The sequence below is a fragment of the Sceloporus occidentalis genome, unplaced genomic scaffold, assembly GCF_023333645.1.
Source record: "Sceloporus occidentalis isolate IW3139 unplaced genomic scaffold, rSceOcc1.0.p SCAF_10, whole genome shotgun sequence".
NCBI classification, from domain to species: Eukaryota; Metazoa; Chordata; class Lepidosauria; order Squamata; family Phrynosomatidae; genus Sceloporus; species Sceloporus occidentalis.
In genome coordinates this window covers 31,423,352-31,440,625 of record NW_028316990.1, presented here as the reverse complement: position 1 = coordinate 31,440,625, position 17,274 = coordinate 31,423,352, and the positions used below count along the sequence as shown (strand labels likewise).

Below are 17,274 nucleotides of genomic sequence, written 5' to 3'. Positions count from 1 at the left end.
CAAAAGCTCATGCTGCCAACTTCTTTCTTTCAGTTAGTCTCAACAGTGCCACAGGATCTCTCTAAATACTGAGGATGCCATGGAGAGCCAAAAAGACAAAGGAATGGGTCCTAGATCAGATCAAGCCTGAAATCACCCAGGAAGCCAAGATGATCAAATTGAGGCGGTTGAACTTTGGCCACATCATGAGAAGGCATGGCTCATTGGAAAAAACAATAATGCTAGGAAAGGTGGAAGGCAGTAGAAAGAGACGAAGACCCGGATGCCAGATGGTGAATCAGGGAATTCACAGTCCTGAATTTACAGGACCTAAGGAAAAGTGGAGATAGTGGGTCTTGGAGATGTCTCATCCAGAGGGTTGTGGTCAACTCAAGGCCAATTCACATCAACAGCAACAAACCCTATACTAAAATCGCAGTTGCAGGAGCTTGTTCAAGACCTAGCAACCTAATATAGCATCCCACACCAAGTTGCTCCTTTCTTTGCTTCTGTCGGCTGCTGCAGCTTTTAACAGCAGCCCGAGACCAATGACTTTAGCATCGGACCTTTACCTGTCCTGTGATCATAGCTTGGAAAATTTCATCTGATTGATTTCTGCCTGTTGGGCTGCTCTTCAAAGTCACATTTTGAGCATCGGCACAAAGCCGAAGCTGACCACTCTGATCCAACTAGTGGCAGAAAAGATGTACTGATATAGCCAGAGAGAGGCGCACACATTCCCCTTGCAACCTCTGCTCCCAGTAAAAGGCCGAGGAGGAAACGATGGGTTAGAGGAGCTCCGCCTGTGAGCCATGCATGACATGTGCGGTAGGTTGTGTTGTTAAGCGCCACCTCCCTATGGGAGGTAGCTGCAAGGGAGCTTGGCCTGGGAAGCGCACACCTCTTTGGCAGCAGTGCTGCAGAGACACAAGACTTGAGGCAGCTGCCAGTTGCTCGCTCTGACTCCTCTCTATTCAGCCACTTTTTGAAACCTGCTCTAGCAACAAGAGGGAAAGAAAGAGACAGAGGCACCATCCTTTTGCCAAGGGAGAGAGAGGAGTTGCAACAACCCTTGGCACCTGATTCCCTGGACTCCCACTGAAACCAGAGTTTTCACCTGCAACGGCCAAGTCCCCCCGGGGTTATCATTATGCATTCGCTGTTCAAGAAAAGAAACAAAGGGAAATACAGCCCAACTGTCCAGAAGAAGAGGTGAGTCTTGTTCTTCATGTAAGGCACTGTTGGTGGAGTAAAATCCAGTCCCTGGTTAGGCTGGTTGTGGGTAGGACCAGGTAGAAGAAACCACACCTGACAGGTAGAATTTAAAGATATAGCCATGTTAGTCTGTAGAATCAGTATGTAGAGAGATCTTGTATCACCTTTGAGACTAACTGAAAGAAAGACTTTGGGCAGCATGAACTTTCCTAGACTTCAGCCTATGTACATCTGAGGAAGTGGACTGAAGTCTAGGAAAGCTCATGCTGCCAACTTCTTTCAGTTAGTCTCCAAGGTGCTACAAGATCTCTCTACATTTTGACAGGTAGAATAAATCATACTTGTGTGGCTGTGGAGTTTTGAATCCCGTTTCCTAGACCTGGACACAGGTGCGTACCAGGATATCTGAACCATTTCTATGACGTTTAGGGAAATTACCTTTTTTCAGACTATAGCTACCAGGATCCCCCTGGTGCTGCTTTATTTCATTTGAACAATCCTCTGCGTTTGGGTTCAAGCGTGCTAAAAAGTTAAACATCTTTACTGCTTCACTTTTGCATTCATCCTTCAAAATACCCTTCTTCACATGTTCTCTGCTACTAGTTTTTGTGGTCCAGGACTAAACCTTGTTTTGAAGCAAGGTTGTTATTGTTGTTGCTCTGTTTCGTTTATGCGCTATATTTCTTCCAATGTGCAAAAGGGCTCTCTTAATCCTCCCCACAGTGCTTTATCCTGAGAACAAACTTGTGAAGTAGGTTAGATTACGGCAGCATCCACACTGCAGAAATGATCCAGTTTGATACCACTGTAACTGCCATGGCTCCATCCTATGGAATTCTGAGGATTGTAGTTTTGTTTAGCCTTCTCTGTCAGAGAGCTCTGGTGCCATGAGGTCCATTTCCCTGAATTCCATAGCACTGAGACAATGCAGCTGAAGTGGTGTCAAACTGGATTACTATTGGAGTGCAGATGCAGCCTAAGAGGGTATGAGTGAGTGGCTGGCCCAGGTTCATCTAGTGCATTTTGTTGCTGGCTGAGAAATTGAATTTGGATTTCCCCAAGTCCCAGACAAACTCTATAACCACGTTATCACAGTGATACTTTCTATGTTTTACGGCAGTCCGAGAGCAGAGAAACTGAAAGCTACCTTTACCTAGAAAGATGAAGAAAGCTTTACTTGGTTAATTTTTACATATAGCCCTGGTGGTGCAGTGGTTAAATGCCTGTACTGCAGCCATTCACTCAAAACCACAAGGTTGCGAGTTCAAGACCAACAAAAGGGCCCAAGCTTGACTCAGGCTTGCATCCTTCCGAGGAGGGAGCTAAAATGAGTACCCAGACTGTCAGGGGGAAATTAGCTTACTTGTTGTTCACCGCAATGATCTTTGGAATAGCTGTATATAAATAAAACAAATTATTAATTATTATTATTATTATTAATAAAAATTAGGACTCGGAGCAATTTTTGTCTTCAGTAGTGACTGTCCACAAAATCCATGCCACTTTCTCTTAAATTTGGTGGCCTAGGATCCAAAGATATAGTTGGTTAGTCTGTAGGATCGGTATATAGAAACATCTTATAACACCTTTGAGAATGAAAGAAAGAAGTTGGCAGCAGGAGCTTTCCTAGACTTCAGCCTATATGCATCTGAGGAAGTAGACTGAAGTCTAGGAAAGCTAATAATAATAATAATAATAATAATAATAATAATAATAATAATATCCCGCCTCTCCATATGGATCAAGGTGGGTTACAATACATTTCAATAAATGCTCATGCTGCCAATTTCTTTCTTTCCATGAGTCTCAAAGGTGCTACAGGAGCTCTCTACACATGGGCGGTCTAGGGTTATCGACAGGTGTGTGAAAGACATTTTCTATAAGCTTGAATGTACTGTCTGACACATGATTTTCAGAGCTTGGGAAAGTTCCCTTTGGGGATTACAACTCCCAGAACCCCGCAGCCACAATGACCAAGGATCATGGGGGATTCTGGGAGGTATAGTCCAAAAAGGAAACTTCTTCACTGAACCAGGTGATTGCGTTGGTACAGGCGACAGAGTGAGCTCTGGATTCCTCTTGTTTCGCATCCTGTCTTGCTAGGATTGTATTATGCTGTGCGCAACAGTGCTACCAGCCAGGGAAATGCGAACATGATAACACCCTTTTAATTTCCCTCTTCAGTCTAGTTTGTTTGAGGTTGTTGTTGGCACATTCCAGAATTTAATCTCTCCGGGTGTGGCTTCATCACCCTCTTTCTCTGTTTTTTTTTACTCCTCCTCCTGACTCTAATATTGGCATGCGCACCTGATCTACTACTTCTTCCAAAGAACATGTCTCGATGCGTCTTAATTAAAATAGAAACAACCAGTGTTGCTTCAGATGAATTCTAAACTTCCTTACTATTCTGATCCATAGTTGGGGCAGCTGGATGCAGATGGGGATAAGGTTGCTTTAACAGTTGTGCAAAAGTGGGAATTTCAACCAATGTCTCTTGCCTGCCAAACCATTTCCTGAAATGCCCTTGTCAAGGTGCAGGAGACTGGTCCACCTTTCTTTGCATCTGACTGTCTGACCCCTCTCCCAGCTGGCACTGTGGGCAAATACGTCTTTCAGGGCACTGGGTAAACCTTCCACTAAGGGTCAAGTCCCAGTGCTTTAGAAGAACTTGAGCCCTGTTTGCACAATCTAATCTTTTCACTCCAGAGGCAGACTCCAAATTTCCATACAAGCAAGGGAGAAGAGTTCTTCATTTGCTGTAATGTGCCTCCAGAGAAGCTGCGTGCCACTTCAGCCCTGTTCCTTCCAATGGCCATTTGGAAACTTTGTGCATCGGCCTTTGGAACAGAGCATGCAGATTTTCTGGAAACTTGAAGGATTCCTCCTCCCCTCCTTTCCCCAACTTTCATTGTCTAGGGAATCCTGTAAAGCTGAGCCAAGATTGCATGCTCCATGTGGGCACTGTGTTCTCCCTTGTTCCAGAGCATTTGTTATGGAAACGCAGCCAGAGGGTGGAGAGACTTGGAGCTGAACTTCTTCTCTCAATGCATTTGTTACCAATATACTTATGTTGTTCATTAGTTCTGTTGTTAATTCAGAACGAACCATCTGAAATCTTGGCCAGGGCAAGTTTGGTGTGACATGCTTCATCCTCCCAGGATGCCAGGGATTTCCATAAGCCAGCCTTCAAATGTGTGTGCAAGTTTTGGCCCTGCTTGATTTCCAAACTCAGGACAAGAATGGCAGTGCTTAGGGTGGTTTAAATCTGGAGGTAGTGGGTCCTCAAGAGGTGAAGAAGCATTGCAGCATGGAAACAAAATGATGCTGGGAACATCCCGCTATTCCCATTTTCCCAGAGTGGCTGGGTAGAGGGTTGGATATTGCTTGAATGGGTAAGATGACAGATTTGGAGAAAATCAGGATGGACTTTGTATACCAGATCATTTTGGACAGGGACGTAGCCAAGGGGGGGGGGGGGTTCTTGGGGTCCAGACCCCCCCCTTCCGTTAGATAAAACGAATAGTGTGTACCGCCGCGCCGCTGCACCCAAGCCCCATTATAATGGTAGCATTTAGTCTGCCCCCCCCCCCCTTCCCAAAATCCTGGCTACGTCCCTGTTTTGGAGTTTCATTTTGTCTTGGAAGGATCACTGTCTTTTGTAATGATCATGTATTTGGCACAATCCAGGTGTAGAGTTTTATCTCCCTTACCGCTAAGGCCACAGGACACCTACCAAAGATTGCCATCTCTTCTTCTCTTCCACAATATGGTTGTCTATTTGGGAACGGTTCAAGAGGTACAATTCTGTGTTTCCATGCTGGGAAACCATCTACCTGTTCAATGTAGGCAAAGGAATCTTGTAGCACCTTTGAGACCAATGGAAAGAAAGAAGGTGGTAGCATGACCTCTTGCAAGGAAGGAAACTCAAGTCTATGAAAGCTTATGCTACCAGCTTCTTTCTTTCAGTTGGTCTCAAAGGTGCTACAAGATCCTGTTTTTTTGGATTAACATGGCTACCTGTTGAATATTTGTCTGTCCCTGTAGTTATGAAAGGGGTGTGTGGACTGGATGCATCCTGCCAGCATGTTTGCTTGTGATGATGCATTTCTTTAAAAACCTATGTATGTACTTTAAATAATTTGGGGTTTCAGGTGAAAACATCCTCTCAGGACAGCTCTCGGTGACTTAAAGCCATTTGAAAGCAAGTATTATAAAGGCCTTTAGTAATGATAGGTGGTGTCCAAAGAAGTCCTTACCAAACACCTAGCATCTAACAAAACAAGCTCCAAAAGTCATCAGGAGGAATGGGAAAGGAGAATTTGAAGCGACTAAGAGCATGAATGGATGGGGTTTTCATATCTCTGTGCCCAGATTGGAGCTGGGATAAGTGACTTGCTTGGACTACAGCTGAACTGCATCACCAATAGCCAAGATGGCTAGGGAATTCTGGGAATTACAGTGCAAACAACTCCTTTTTGGACTTTCCCAAGTTGTGTTCTGTATACACATTTGTTATTGCTTCCATTCCTGCTTTATTTTGGTTTTGCAAGTGAGAAAACGTACAGGATTGCAGAGTACTTGGAATTCACCTCAAGGCAATCCAGTCCCACTTTCTGCTTAATGCTAAATGCAGAAATAACAGAAACTGTTTGTATTGCCCCCTCCCCACAATTCCAAACACAGTTTGTCTAAACAGGTTGTTAAGGTTGCAGCTTTCTTCCTGGCCTTGCTCCTGTGCCAGTCGCACTGAAATGAAGCAGGTCATACTTTTGCTGCCCTCGAAGTCAAGTTATGATGGAGAGAGGATACATTACCTGCTTCATTTGGGTGTCTTGGGTTAGTTAAAGGCAACCTTGTTATCAATTATGTGACATGTTTGCTCCACTGTCATGGCATTAATAAATGTGCCATAGTTGGAAAAGAGCACTGCGTGACACACGCACACATGTGCATCCAAAATATTGCTGGGGATGGAAAAGACGCTTAAATTTTATAGGCAAATTGCCATTCATTTTTCTAAATGACTCATTGTAGCAAGAAAGGGAAACTGGAATAGGTCCAGGTTCTGTTATGCACCCAGCGCTTCCAGATTAAGTCCATGAAAAGGCTGCTCTTCCTAAGGCTCTGAGTGAGGCAAATGATACAAGAAGGCAGATCAGAAGTGCTAGAGAGATTTTAAAGATGTCAGTACTACAGGAGATGGCATCTTTATGACACGACTTCAACATCCTTTTAAAATAAATGATTCTCTCTCTTCCTCCCAAATCTGCCCCATCTAAAAATGAAACTGGCATTGGATCCTACAGGTGTGATGCGAGACCATCTTTCGTCTGGATTTCCAATTTGAATGGCAAATACATAAAACAGCATATTGAATGCTGGTTCTCTCCCTCTTTCATATAGCCTCTTTGTGTGTGAACTACAATATTAGAGCTCTCTCAGCAAGAATGGCAAGGTCCTTCCCAAACTACAAATCCTAGGCAGTTGAAGTCCGCGATCACATTGTAATAACTGCGTAATGCAGATACTCTCATAGTCTGTCCGCTCATGTAATGTGATGATGTTGGAACTTCCATATTTTCAGCAATAAGAGCATTTGTTAGTTGTTGTTGTTGTTGTGTGCCTTCAAGTCGTTTCCGACTTATGACGACTCTAAGGCCATGGGGTTTGCTTGGCAAGATTTGTTCAGAGGAAGCTTTCCATTGCCTTCCCCTGCGGCTGAGAGAGTGCGACTAACCCAACATCACCCAGTGGGTTTCATGGCCGAACTGGGAACCAAATGGTCTCCAGAGTCCTAGTCCAATGCTCAAACCACTGTGCCATGCTGTTGTTATAGTAGGCGATTGCTTTTTACCTTTGGGCAACTTGAATTGCTGTATGTTGTTGCAAGATTACCACTGAAGGATGTTTGGGAGCAAATGCCTATCGCTGATCTGGTTTTCCTCTCCTTGAAGAGGAGATGGTTGGCAGGAAGTGCTGTAATGCACCCTGCATTTTCAACCTGCAAATAATCCGGTTGCAAACAAAGCTGTAATTTAATGGGGCTCAGCACACGGTGTTTTCTGAACATATAAAAACAAGAGGGGAAAAAAAAAAACAATTCCAAAGAGGGTTGCTCATAGGAGGGAAAAAATGAAGCGAAACCTGCCCAGGACTGTTGTGTCGGATGCCAAGTGCGAATTCCTGGACTGTAGTTGGAGACCGAAGAAATTAATGTCACCTTTTCCTTCTCAGCCAGTTGTTGTTTTGAAGGAGGACATGGTGGTGCTGCTTAGTGGCTACGTTAGCAACCTACTACGTATTTACTTGCATCTGCACTGGAGAATTAATGCAGTTTGAAAGCACTTTAACTGCCATGGCTCAATGCTATGGCATACTGGGAATGGAAGTTTTGTGAGATATTTGGCCTTCTCTGTCGGAGAGCTCTGGTGCCACAACAAATTATAATTCTCTGAATTCCATAGCATTGAGACATGGCAGTTAAACCAGTGTCAAACTGGATTCTTTCTACAGTGAGGATGCAGCCAGTAAAGTTCCATTCCATTCCATTATGGGATGCTAGGATTTGTCATTTCATTCTTGGAACTATATGACAAATATCCTATGGAGTTTCCAAACTAAATTCCTATGGCATTTCCATAGGAAGGAGCCATGGCAGCTAAAGTGGCATCAAAAGTGCTAAAACTGTATACTTGAAAGAGATGTAGTCCTCCGTCTCCATCATCATCATCCGCACCATCATCACCATATATACTTGACTATAAGTCAATCTCATGTATACGTTGAGGGCAGATTCTGGGGCCAGAATGACGGCATCAGATAGGGGCTCATAACAAAGGATGTAAAGGACAAAGCAGAGGAAAAGGATGCAAAAGAACTTACAAAGTGCTGGCAGCTATAAGTGTTTGGGTTCGCCCTAAAGTTCAGATGGATGAGGGGGGAACTATGGTAAATGGCAAAAATAATGGAGGAACGATAGACCAAACAGCTCAGACCGATGGCCCATTTTAAACCATTTCTTTTTAAAATGCAATGTTGCTTTGTTTTATTATATGCCACCTCCAATATGACAGTTCTGAAGGGAGGCCATCTAGAAGATCTTTTCATGAGTGGCCATGTAAATAGGGCAAATATGTATACAGTAAATGTGGTGTATGTTGTCGGTGTGTATCTTGAAGTCATTTCCGCCGTATGGAGGCCCTAAAGTGAACCTATCATGGGGTTTTCTTGGCAAGTTTCTTCCGAGGGGGTCTGCCATTGCCATCCTCTGAGGCTGAGAGTGTGTGACTTGTGTAAGGTCACCCAGTGAGTTCATGGCTCAGCAGGGATTCAAACCTTGGCCTCCAAAGTCCAACACTCAAACCTTTGCTGGCTCTCAACTGTGGAGTATACTTATTCTGAATACAGTAGATACCACCTTGAGAGAGCACAGTAGCCAACATGTAAGAAGACGCATAGCATGGCATAGCATGAAGTGTTAACACACCTTGCTGTTGCCCCTGACCCTGGCTCCAAGTTTAAAAGATAAGCATGTATGCCACTATCAAGAAGCAAGTTGACTTTTGATAGCTCACCTGGGCTACCTGCAACAAAAGAAGGACATTGACTGACCAACAAGCAAGGTCACTGAGACTTAAAGCCCCTTCACCCTACACAACTATACACTATTATTCCATAGAGTCCCTGAAAAACCGCATCCAAAACGCAAAAGTAGTTGAGTTAATGGACTCAATCCTGCCCTTCCCAGATGGCTAAAGCAAAAGCAAACTGCTGCAACCTCTACTAACTTGTCTCTTCTCCCTCATTAATAACTGTTTAGTAATTCAACTACATTTGCGTTTTGAAAGCAGTTCTTGGGGGAATCTATAGATTAATAGTGTATCACTGCAGGGCGAAGGGGCTTTAAGAGATCTGGAAGGCTGAAAAAAATATGCTGCATTTGAGTTTCGGCTCAGAACAACAGCTCTGTCCTTCTGCGACAGAATCAAATATTAGTGATGCCATAGTCTTTTTTGCACTTTGAATTCATTTTGCAGCAACCAGGACAAAGAGGGAAAGTGGGAGGAGGCTGGAGAAACTGGGGCATTTTAGAAGCAGCTGAAAGAGTGGGATGGCAGAGGATTAATCGAAACTGTTCCAGCCAAATCGAGAGAGTTGAAGGATATGTACCCCAACTTTGAGTGATCTCGAGGCAATGTGCACAGGTCTCCTTTTCCCCCTTTACCCTCACAACAAGCCTGCGAGGGAGATCAGGTTGAATGATGATGACTAGCCTGATGTCACCTGGAGCTGAAAGCTGGGAGGACATATTGGTCAGTTTCGTTTTTTCCCTAACATGTTGTTATTATTATTGTTATTTAGGCTCAAGTTCTTTCTGTCAAACTCATTGCAACATCTGCACCCACCCCTTCCGCAGACAGGCTCATAATGCATTGTGTCTATGACAAGATGAAACAAGCCCTTAAGTTTGTTTTCAGCCTGCTTTGTGTTGATACCAAAAACCTCAATGGAACGATGGGAAGAAGGTGAACAGCCACCTGTTCTTTGCTTTTTTAGAAAAACAATAGTCATGTTAACATGCAGCAGCTGGGTTTGCATCATCGATGCCTCTCCGATAAGAAGGTTTGCTCATCGTCTTTAGGCTTCAGCGAATTAACCTTAATGCAGCAGGATACTTTTAAAGCAGGCTGCATCTGCACTGCAGAACTAATCCAGGTTGACACCACTTTAACTGCCTTGGCTCAGTGCTATGGAATTCTGGGAGTGGTCATTTGTTGTGGCTCCAGAGCTCTCTGTCCTAGAAGGCTAAATGTCTTGCAAAACTACAATTCCTAGAATTCCATAGCATTGAGCCAGGCCATTAAAGTGGTGTCAAACTGGATTTTTCCCCCTGCAGTGCGGATGCATCCTAAGTGAAATATAGGATATTTTCCACCTCGGTAATAATCCCAATGTCTCTGGGGCATGGAAGGGTTGAGGTTTAATATAGGCTTCTGTTATTTTTTGATCCCACTGAGAATACTAATATTTTTCAACAACAAGAACCAATCTACTGACCATGAAAGCATGCCGTTTCTGCTTTGTAGCATCATAGTCCCCTTGCCATCTTAAAAAAAAAAGGATGCAAGGACAAAAAATAAACCAATTACCCAAATATTTGAGGCAACATTTTGTTGTTTATTGCTGTCATGATGTTCTGGTGGTTGGCATGCACCTTTTGGATGTGGCAAAGGAGCCACCTTGGACATGGCAAAAGATTTCCACATAGCTGTGTATTGCATTGGCTTGCTTTGAGCAAGTCTCAATCTCCTGTCTGATCTTACAACATTCCTGCAAAGTAGGTGAAAATTGTTGTTCTGAGCTCAAACTCAAACATGGCACATTTTTCCCAGCCTTTCAGCAATTCCAGTTGGATAATGCTTTCTTTGCTTTATAAGCCTGTAGCATCTCCCTTCCCACAGTTAGTATCTGACTCATTCAACGTAAGCATGGCTTACCATCACAAAAGCCGTCTCAAAGGGACTTAAGACTAGAAAGATCCACAAGAAAGGATGCAAGGTTTACATAAAGGGTTTTTTTTAAAATGCAAAAAGGATGTGTTCTCAACCAATATAGAGATCAAAACCAAATATTCTCCCCATTCCCTGAACCCATGGAATAAATACCACTGCGGGTACCATTGTGGCACTAATGGGAGGATGTTTCCCCTTCCTAATGATGGTGTGCAATGAATTTTTTTGGACTCACATTCAAAACAAGGCTCCATCCTCAAATGCTTCGGCTACAGAGCACCTTTTGCTCAGTTGATCTCAGAGGTGCTAGAAGATCCCTTTGCATGGTGATATTCCCGATTACCATGAACATATTGTACTTGCTAAGGTTGCAGTACTGAGCTCAGTCAGGAGACTCTAGCGGCTAGAGAGCAATTCAGATTTGATGCCATGCAGCTTACCTCTGAGTCGCCTTACTTAAGGCCATGCTGCATAACTAATTAAAGGAAGATGCAACGTCAGCCCCAGAACCAGGTACTTGATGTACATAGAGATTACTTTGAGCAGCTGGAGCGTGTCCAGAGGAGGGTGACCAAAACGGTGAAGGGTCTGGAAACCATGCCCTATGAGGAATGACTTAGGGAGCTGGGTATGTTTAGCCTGGAGAAGAGACAGTTAAGAGGCGATATGATAGCCCTGTTTAAGCATTTGAAGGGATGTCACATTGAGGAGGGAGCAAGCTTGTTTTCTGCTGCTCCAGAGAATAGGACATGGAGCAATGGATGCAAACTGCAGGAAAAGAGATTCCACCTAAATAGAAAGACCTTCCTGACAGTAAGTGCTGTTCGACAGTGGAATACATACATACATACATACATACATACATACAGTGGAGTCTCCTTCTTTGGAGGTTTTTAAGCAAAGGCTGGATGGCCATCTGACAGGAGTGCTTTGTTTGTGAGTTCCTGCATGGCAGAATGGGGTTGGACTGGATGGCCCTTGGGGTCTCTTCCAATTCTATAATTCCATGATTCTATACTTCATAGGATTTTCTGGGGCTTCATATCTCTTGCTGCTGCTGTTGTATAGCTTCAGTTTTTTCCTGACTTATGAAGACTCTATCATGGGATTTGCTTGGCAAGATATGTTTGGAGAGGTTGCCTTTGCCTGCCTCTGAGGCTGAGAGAGTGTCACTTGCTCAGAATCACTCAATGAGAATCCATGGCTGATGGAGGATTCAAACCCTGGTCTGTAGTCTTAGTCCAACACTCAAACCAGTTCTCCAGACTGGCTCTTGCTGGGGTTCATGGCACTTGCTAAATTTGGGTATTTGCTGATTAGAAAAGTGAGAAAACAAAGAACATCCAAAAGGTGTATGTAGCCTTTGTTGTTTATAGTTTTATTTTTCTTTTCTCTTGGTTTAAATTTGATATTTGGATGATTTTTGCCTATGCAAAAGGTGGCAAGTGTGACCAACTTCCTGATCCTTTGCATCCAATGTTGATTGTTGAGGAAGGAGGATGCTTTGGTACCCACTTTTCTTGCAGGATGCATCCTGAGTTCATAGATCTGTTTGTGTGCGTAAGGAAGAATGGAGACCAAAGCAGACAGGGATGGAAAGGAGACATTTCAAACAAGTGAGACAACGAAAGAGGTACTCTGTGCCTGTTGTTCTGGTCCTGGAAACAAAGCGCTGCATGAAAGGATGAGCTCACACTGGGCTTAATAGAGGAACTACAGGACTTGCTACACAATAGCATGCAAAGACAATTTAGAATAGCAGAATAGGGCCCACGGCTGGAGCAAGGTTGGTTAAACGCTAGCTGGATTTCATTGTTTGCGTTTGGACGTCTGTAGTTGGTTTTCGTTTTGTCCAAACAAGTGAATTAATCATTTAGAGCCAGCAACTTCAGTGCCTCCATGGTTGAGATCCTGGATTCTGACAAGGGTTTGGAGATTCATTCATTTATTTAACTGAATTTATATTCCATCTGTAAGATAGTTCTCTCGCCCTGAGATTCCTCCCTTGCGACCTGAGGACTGGAGAAGAAGGTCCAGGAGGGCAAATAAAAGGCGCCAGTCGTTTAGAGTTTAAGAAAGTTACTTTTTTAAGGGGCCAGTCACACTTACGTTTTATTTTTTGCACAGAGAGATTCGCATCTGTGAATTGATTCAAAATCAACTCACCATTCCCACTACGTTTTAAGGCAACAAATCTTTCTGTGGCATTTTAATCCGGTCTGAAGTTCCCATTTGACACTGTTCCGGATCAAAATGGAGGTATCTGGTGCCAAATGCACCGGTTTAAATGGGCTTTTCAGTTGCCCCTTCCCCACAAACTGCACCGAGTACAATTGGTACGAATCTAAATGACTGGAAAGTAACCCGGTTTCCAAACCCAGTTATTTCATAGTGTGAATGGGGCCTAAAAAGGAATTAGTTGCAGTTAAGTTTCAAGGCCCACCAAAATGTTTAGTCCCTCGTGCACTTAAAAAAAGCATTTTAAAAAGCAACTTTTTTGCTTCCTTATTGTTCAACAGTAACTAAAATGATATTAAAATGTTTTTTTTAAGTTGCTTTGAAAGACACAAAAACCAGATTGTGACAAGCTGCTAGACTATGGTGCCAAACATGCGTAATGAGGTTGGGCATCCTGTAATTATAAAAGTAACTTCAACATGGTGACAATTACACCACAAAAGGAGTGATGCTATCTCTCATTACACTGATAATTGGTTAAGCCCCGATTATTGCCAAACACAATTAATTTGAAGTGAGTTAATTAGAAGCAATTAATTAAGAGTAACTCTTATCTGTGGAGACTGGGATGTTTAGTCTAAGCTCTATCCAAGGTTTGCTAGTTGCGCCTGGTGTTGCTCATCTCTCTGATTTACAAACCACTTTTGGGGAGCAAGTCACACTCTCTCAGCCTCAGAGAATAACAACGGCAGACTCCTCTGAAGAAACATGTCAATAAAAACCTATGACAGGGTCGTCGTAAGTCAAAAATGACTTGGAGGCACACAACAACAAAGATCTGATCTGCACCGCAGAACTGATGCAGTTCGACACTGCTTTCACTACCATGGTTCAATGCTATGGAGTGCTGGGGTTTGTAGTTTTGTGGGATATTTAGCCTTCTCTGTCAAGGCGCTCTGGTGCCACAACAAACTACAAATGCTAACCTTCCATCGAATGGAGACATAGCAATCAAAGTGGTGTCAACGTTCATTATTTCCGCAGTGCAGATGCGCCCCAGTCTCACCAGGGTTAAGATGCCAGTGTAAACACTACATTGCACAGGATCTTTTAGGTAGCTAGACTAAAGTAGGTGTATGTCTGTTGTTGTTGTTGTTAACCACCCTCGAGTTGATCTTGACTCATGGTGACCCTGTGGATGAGACATCTCCAGGACTCCCAGCCACTACTAGTGTCCTTTAGTTCTTGCAGATTCATACCTGTGACCCCCTCAATGGAGTCCATCCATCTAGTGTGTGTCCTTCCTCTCTTTCTACTTCGCTCCACCTTTCCTAGCGTTTATGGTGCGTGTATACTGTTGGACAAATGCCCGCAGTCTAAAGATTTACTATGTTTGGAATGTGCCTGGGTTGACTTCTCCAGATTCCTTCTTGTTCTTCACGTGCCGTTCATACCTGGTGGCAGGTGCTCAGCTGTACCTGTAAGGACGCTGTGGTTTTTCTTGCCTCTTTTCCTCTTGGTAACAGGAGTGAGTGGGTGGGGGAGCCTCCAATCGCTGCAATACAGGTCTAGGAGGCTCTTCGTTTCTTACATTTCTGGGAGTTGGCCGACGCAAAGACCTCCTTCTCTTCTTCTCTTCCCTTCCTCAATCCCCATGGAACACTGTTCTCCTCTCTGCCCTCTTTCTTGCTGGCAGAACTGTGAAGGCATCGTGAAACGTCCCATAAAGCTCCTTCCATTGTTATATTTATGTGTGTGTGTGTGTGTGTGTTTGTGTGTGTGTGTGTTATTAAAGAGGACTGAGATATTAGGAAAGCTGTCAATTATTAACCAGACTAATGAACTTTCTTTGCAAATACGTATGCACTTGAGGCAGTGTGGAAAGCGTAGGACAAACATCCTTTTATAACACAAAGCCTGACACTAGATTTGATGTCTTGCTGCGTCTTGTTCCGTGTTCTGCACCATGTTTGCGTGTAGATGGGCATTAAGTTTGCAAAGCCAGCATATCACCCAGGTGGATTTTTTGTTGTAGACAAAACCTCAGGGCTATAATTTGTCCCACTATAGTTTTTCTTTTAGCAGCTACATGGCTTCACATCAAGAGGAATTCTAGATGAAATTGCAAGGGAGTTAGAACATCTACCTTTCCCCAACCCAGAACCTTCCAGATGGACTGTATACACTACAACTCCCATCCTCCTCATCCAATAAAGGCATTGTAGCCAAGCATGCTAGATTGGGGAATGCTATTGCTATATAAAAGAAGCAAGCAAATAACCAGGTACAAAGCTTATCTTCTTGATCTGATCCTCCTTCGGGTTGAGTATCTCGTATTACTTTGGAAATGTTTTGCTACCTGAAGGAATGTTCCAGACGTCTCCTTGTGCAAAGAAAGATTCTTTTGTCAAATGCATTTTCCTTGGATGGAAATGGATTTTGTAAAATGGATTTCCCTTATTTGTCAGCAGCGGTAGAGGCAACAAGAGAAGGGTTTCAGATGACAGAAGGTAGACCTTAGGACTTTTTATCCAAGTTGTCTTTCCCTGTAGAATAAATGCATCCGTACAATGTTCACCGTAATCCGATAAATCGAATTGATGGTAGATTATGAAGTCTTGCTTCTATGGCTTTGCCCAGGCCACTAGTTCTCAGTCTTGGTTTTCCGTCTGTAATAGGAATAAAACTACTACTATCCTTACTAACATCACTCAGGTTTCTTTCTGAGAATGGCAGAGGATGGGTGGGGAGAAAGCCAAACACCACAGCAAAGTGTATTTAACATACGATTAGTAGTTTCTAGTGGGATAGGATGAGTAATTGCCTTGAATGGCCTCCAGCATTCTTTGACATGAGATCCGAGTTGTTACTCCACCCGTACCCTGGCATAAACAAGCAAGGCCTATGGTGTCCTTCCAAGGAAATAAACAGGTCCCTTGACCCCCCTCCAAGAATAGCCTGGCCTACAGTTTTAATGAGAAGAAAAACAGCCAAATGGATGTTGGCACCATCTTAGCTTTTTAATGGCCTTATGCGACATCTGTCTTTTATTAGCAGCTCAGTTCCTATTGCTTTCACTCAAGAGTTGGGCTCACACTGTCATTCACCATTGTGCCTCCACACAGGTGTCAACGGAGAGAGCAAACCTTGTAAATGTCATTCTTTTAATTTCCATTTCCACAACGTCCCACTGAGTAGTGAATATATGGAATTCACATGCAAAACATCATCTCACCACAAATCCAGCTCTTTTCTGTCTGTTTCTCTAAGCCTTTTAACCATTGCTTTTAATTTCTAGAGCAGTGGTTCTCAACCTTTCCTAATGCCACAACCCTTTAATACAGTTCTTCATGTTGTGGTGACCCCAAACCATAAAATTATTTTTGTTGTTACTTCATAACTGTAATTTTCTGATGTTTTCTGATGGTCTTAGGCAACGTCTATAAAAGGCTCATTCGACCTCCAAAGGGGTTGCGACCCACAAGTTGGGAACCGCTGTTGAGGATCACCAGATACAAGGCCAGGCCTTAGAAACTTTGCTTTTTTGCACTACAACATGAGTCCCAAGTTATAGTAAAAAGCAAGCTGGAACACAATTACTTTTTGGACCATAATTTCCAGAACTTCCAGCCAGCATGTCTTCTGGCCTGGAATTTCCATGTTTGTTAAGGGAGTTCTGGGAACTATAGTCCAAGAGGTATGGGAGTTGCAATCCAGTGTGGGCTGGGCGTATGGCACACAGCCTTTACAACACAGCAAAGTCATTGAAGGTTGTGCCAGAAAAGACATTTATAATCAGCACAACTAATCAAAACGAAAGAATGCAACAGAGACTAGCTGAAAACAAAGAAAGAAAGAAAGAAAGAAAGAAAGAAAGAAAGAAAGAGAAGAAACATTTTATAGTAAACATTCAAAATATTGACAGATGGAATCCCAACAAGAAATCAGTTGCACCGCAGTTTGCACTAACCAGAGTAGAGAACCCAAACCAGGATTTAAACTGCCAAACAACTGGGAAAAGTATAGTTTTTAGCTGCTGGTCTGGCTTATTTTTGCATTGCTTAGCCCTCCAGCCTCAAGAGAAAGCCATCTCCAGCTTTAAGGGAAAGAACAACAGCCATAACCTTAGTCTGCCAGTTCAGGTATAGTCCCATTGTTAGGTATTCCAATCGTTGTTCGCATAAACCTTGTTTTGCACCTGCTCAAAACCATGGTTCTGGTTGGGCAGTGTTGCATATTGTGAGTTAAGACGTCACATGAAACCATAGATCACCTCCCTTAACCATGGTCTGTCATACTCATGTTTTGGGACCTGATGGCTTTTGCTCCTGAGTTCTATCCTTAAGACCAGAAGCCCTCCAAGTCTCTATTTTATAGCTGCCTTACAGTG

General features: G+C 43.3%; 1 protein-coding gene across 1 annotated transcript in view; it reads left to right on the top strand.

Moving 5' to 3' along the window:
* The first annotated feature begins 907 nt into the window (after nt 1-907).
* Nucleotides 908-17,274, top strand: part of PPL (periplakin) — a 46,572-nt gene continuing 30,205 nt past the window's right edge. The window contains exon 1 of the mRNA XM_089540924.1: nt 908-1,191. Within this exon, the coding sequence (XP_089397050.1) occupies nt 1,130-1,191 (62 nt within the window). The 5' untranslated portion in view covers nt 908-1,129. The remainder of the gene's footprint in view (nt 1,192-17,274) is intronic.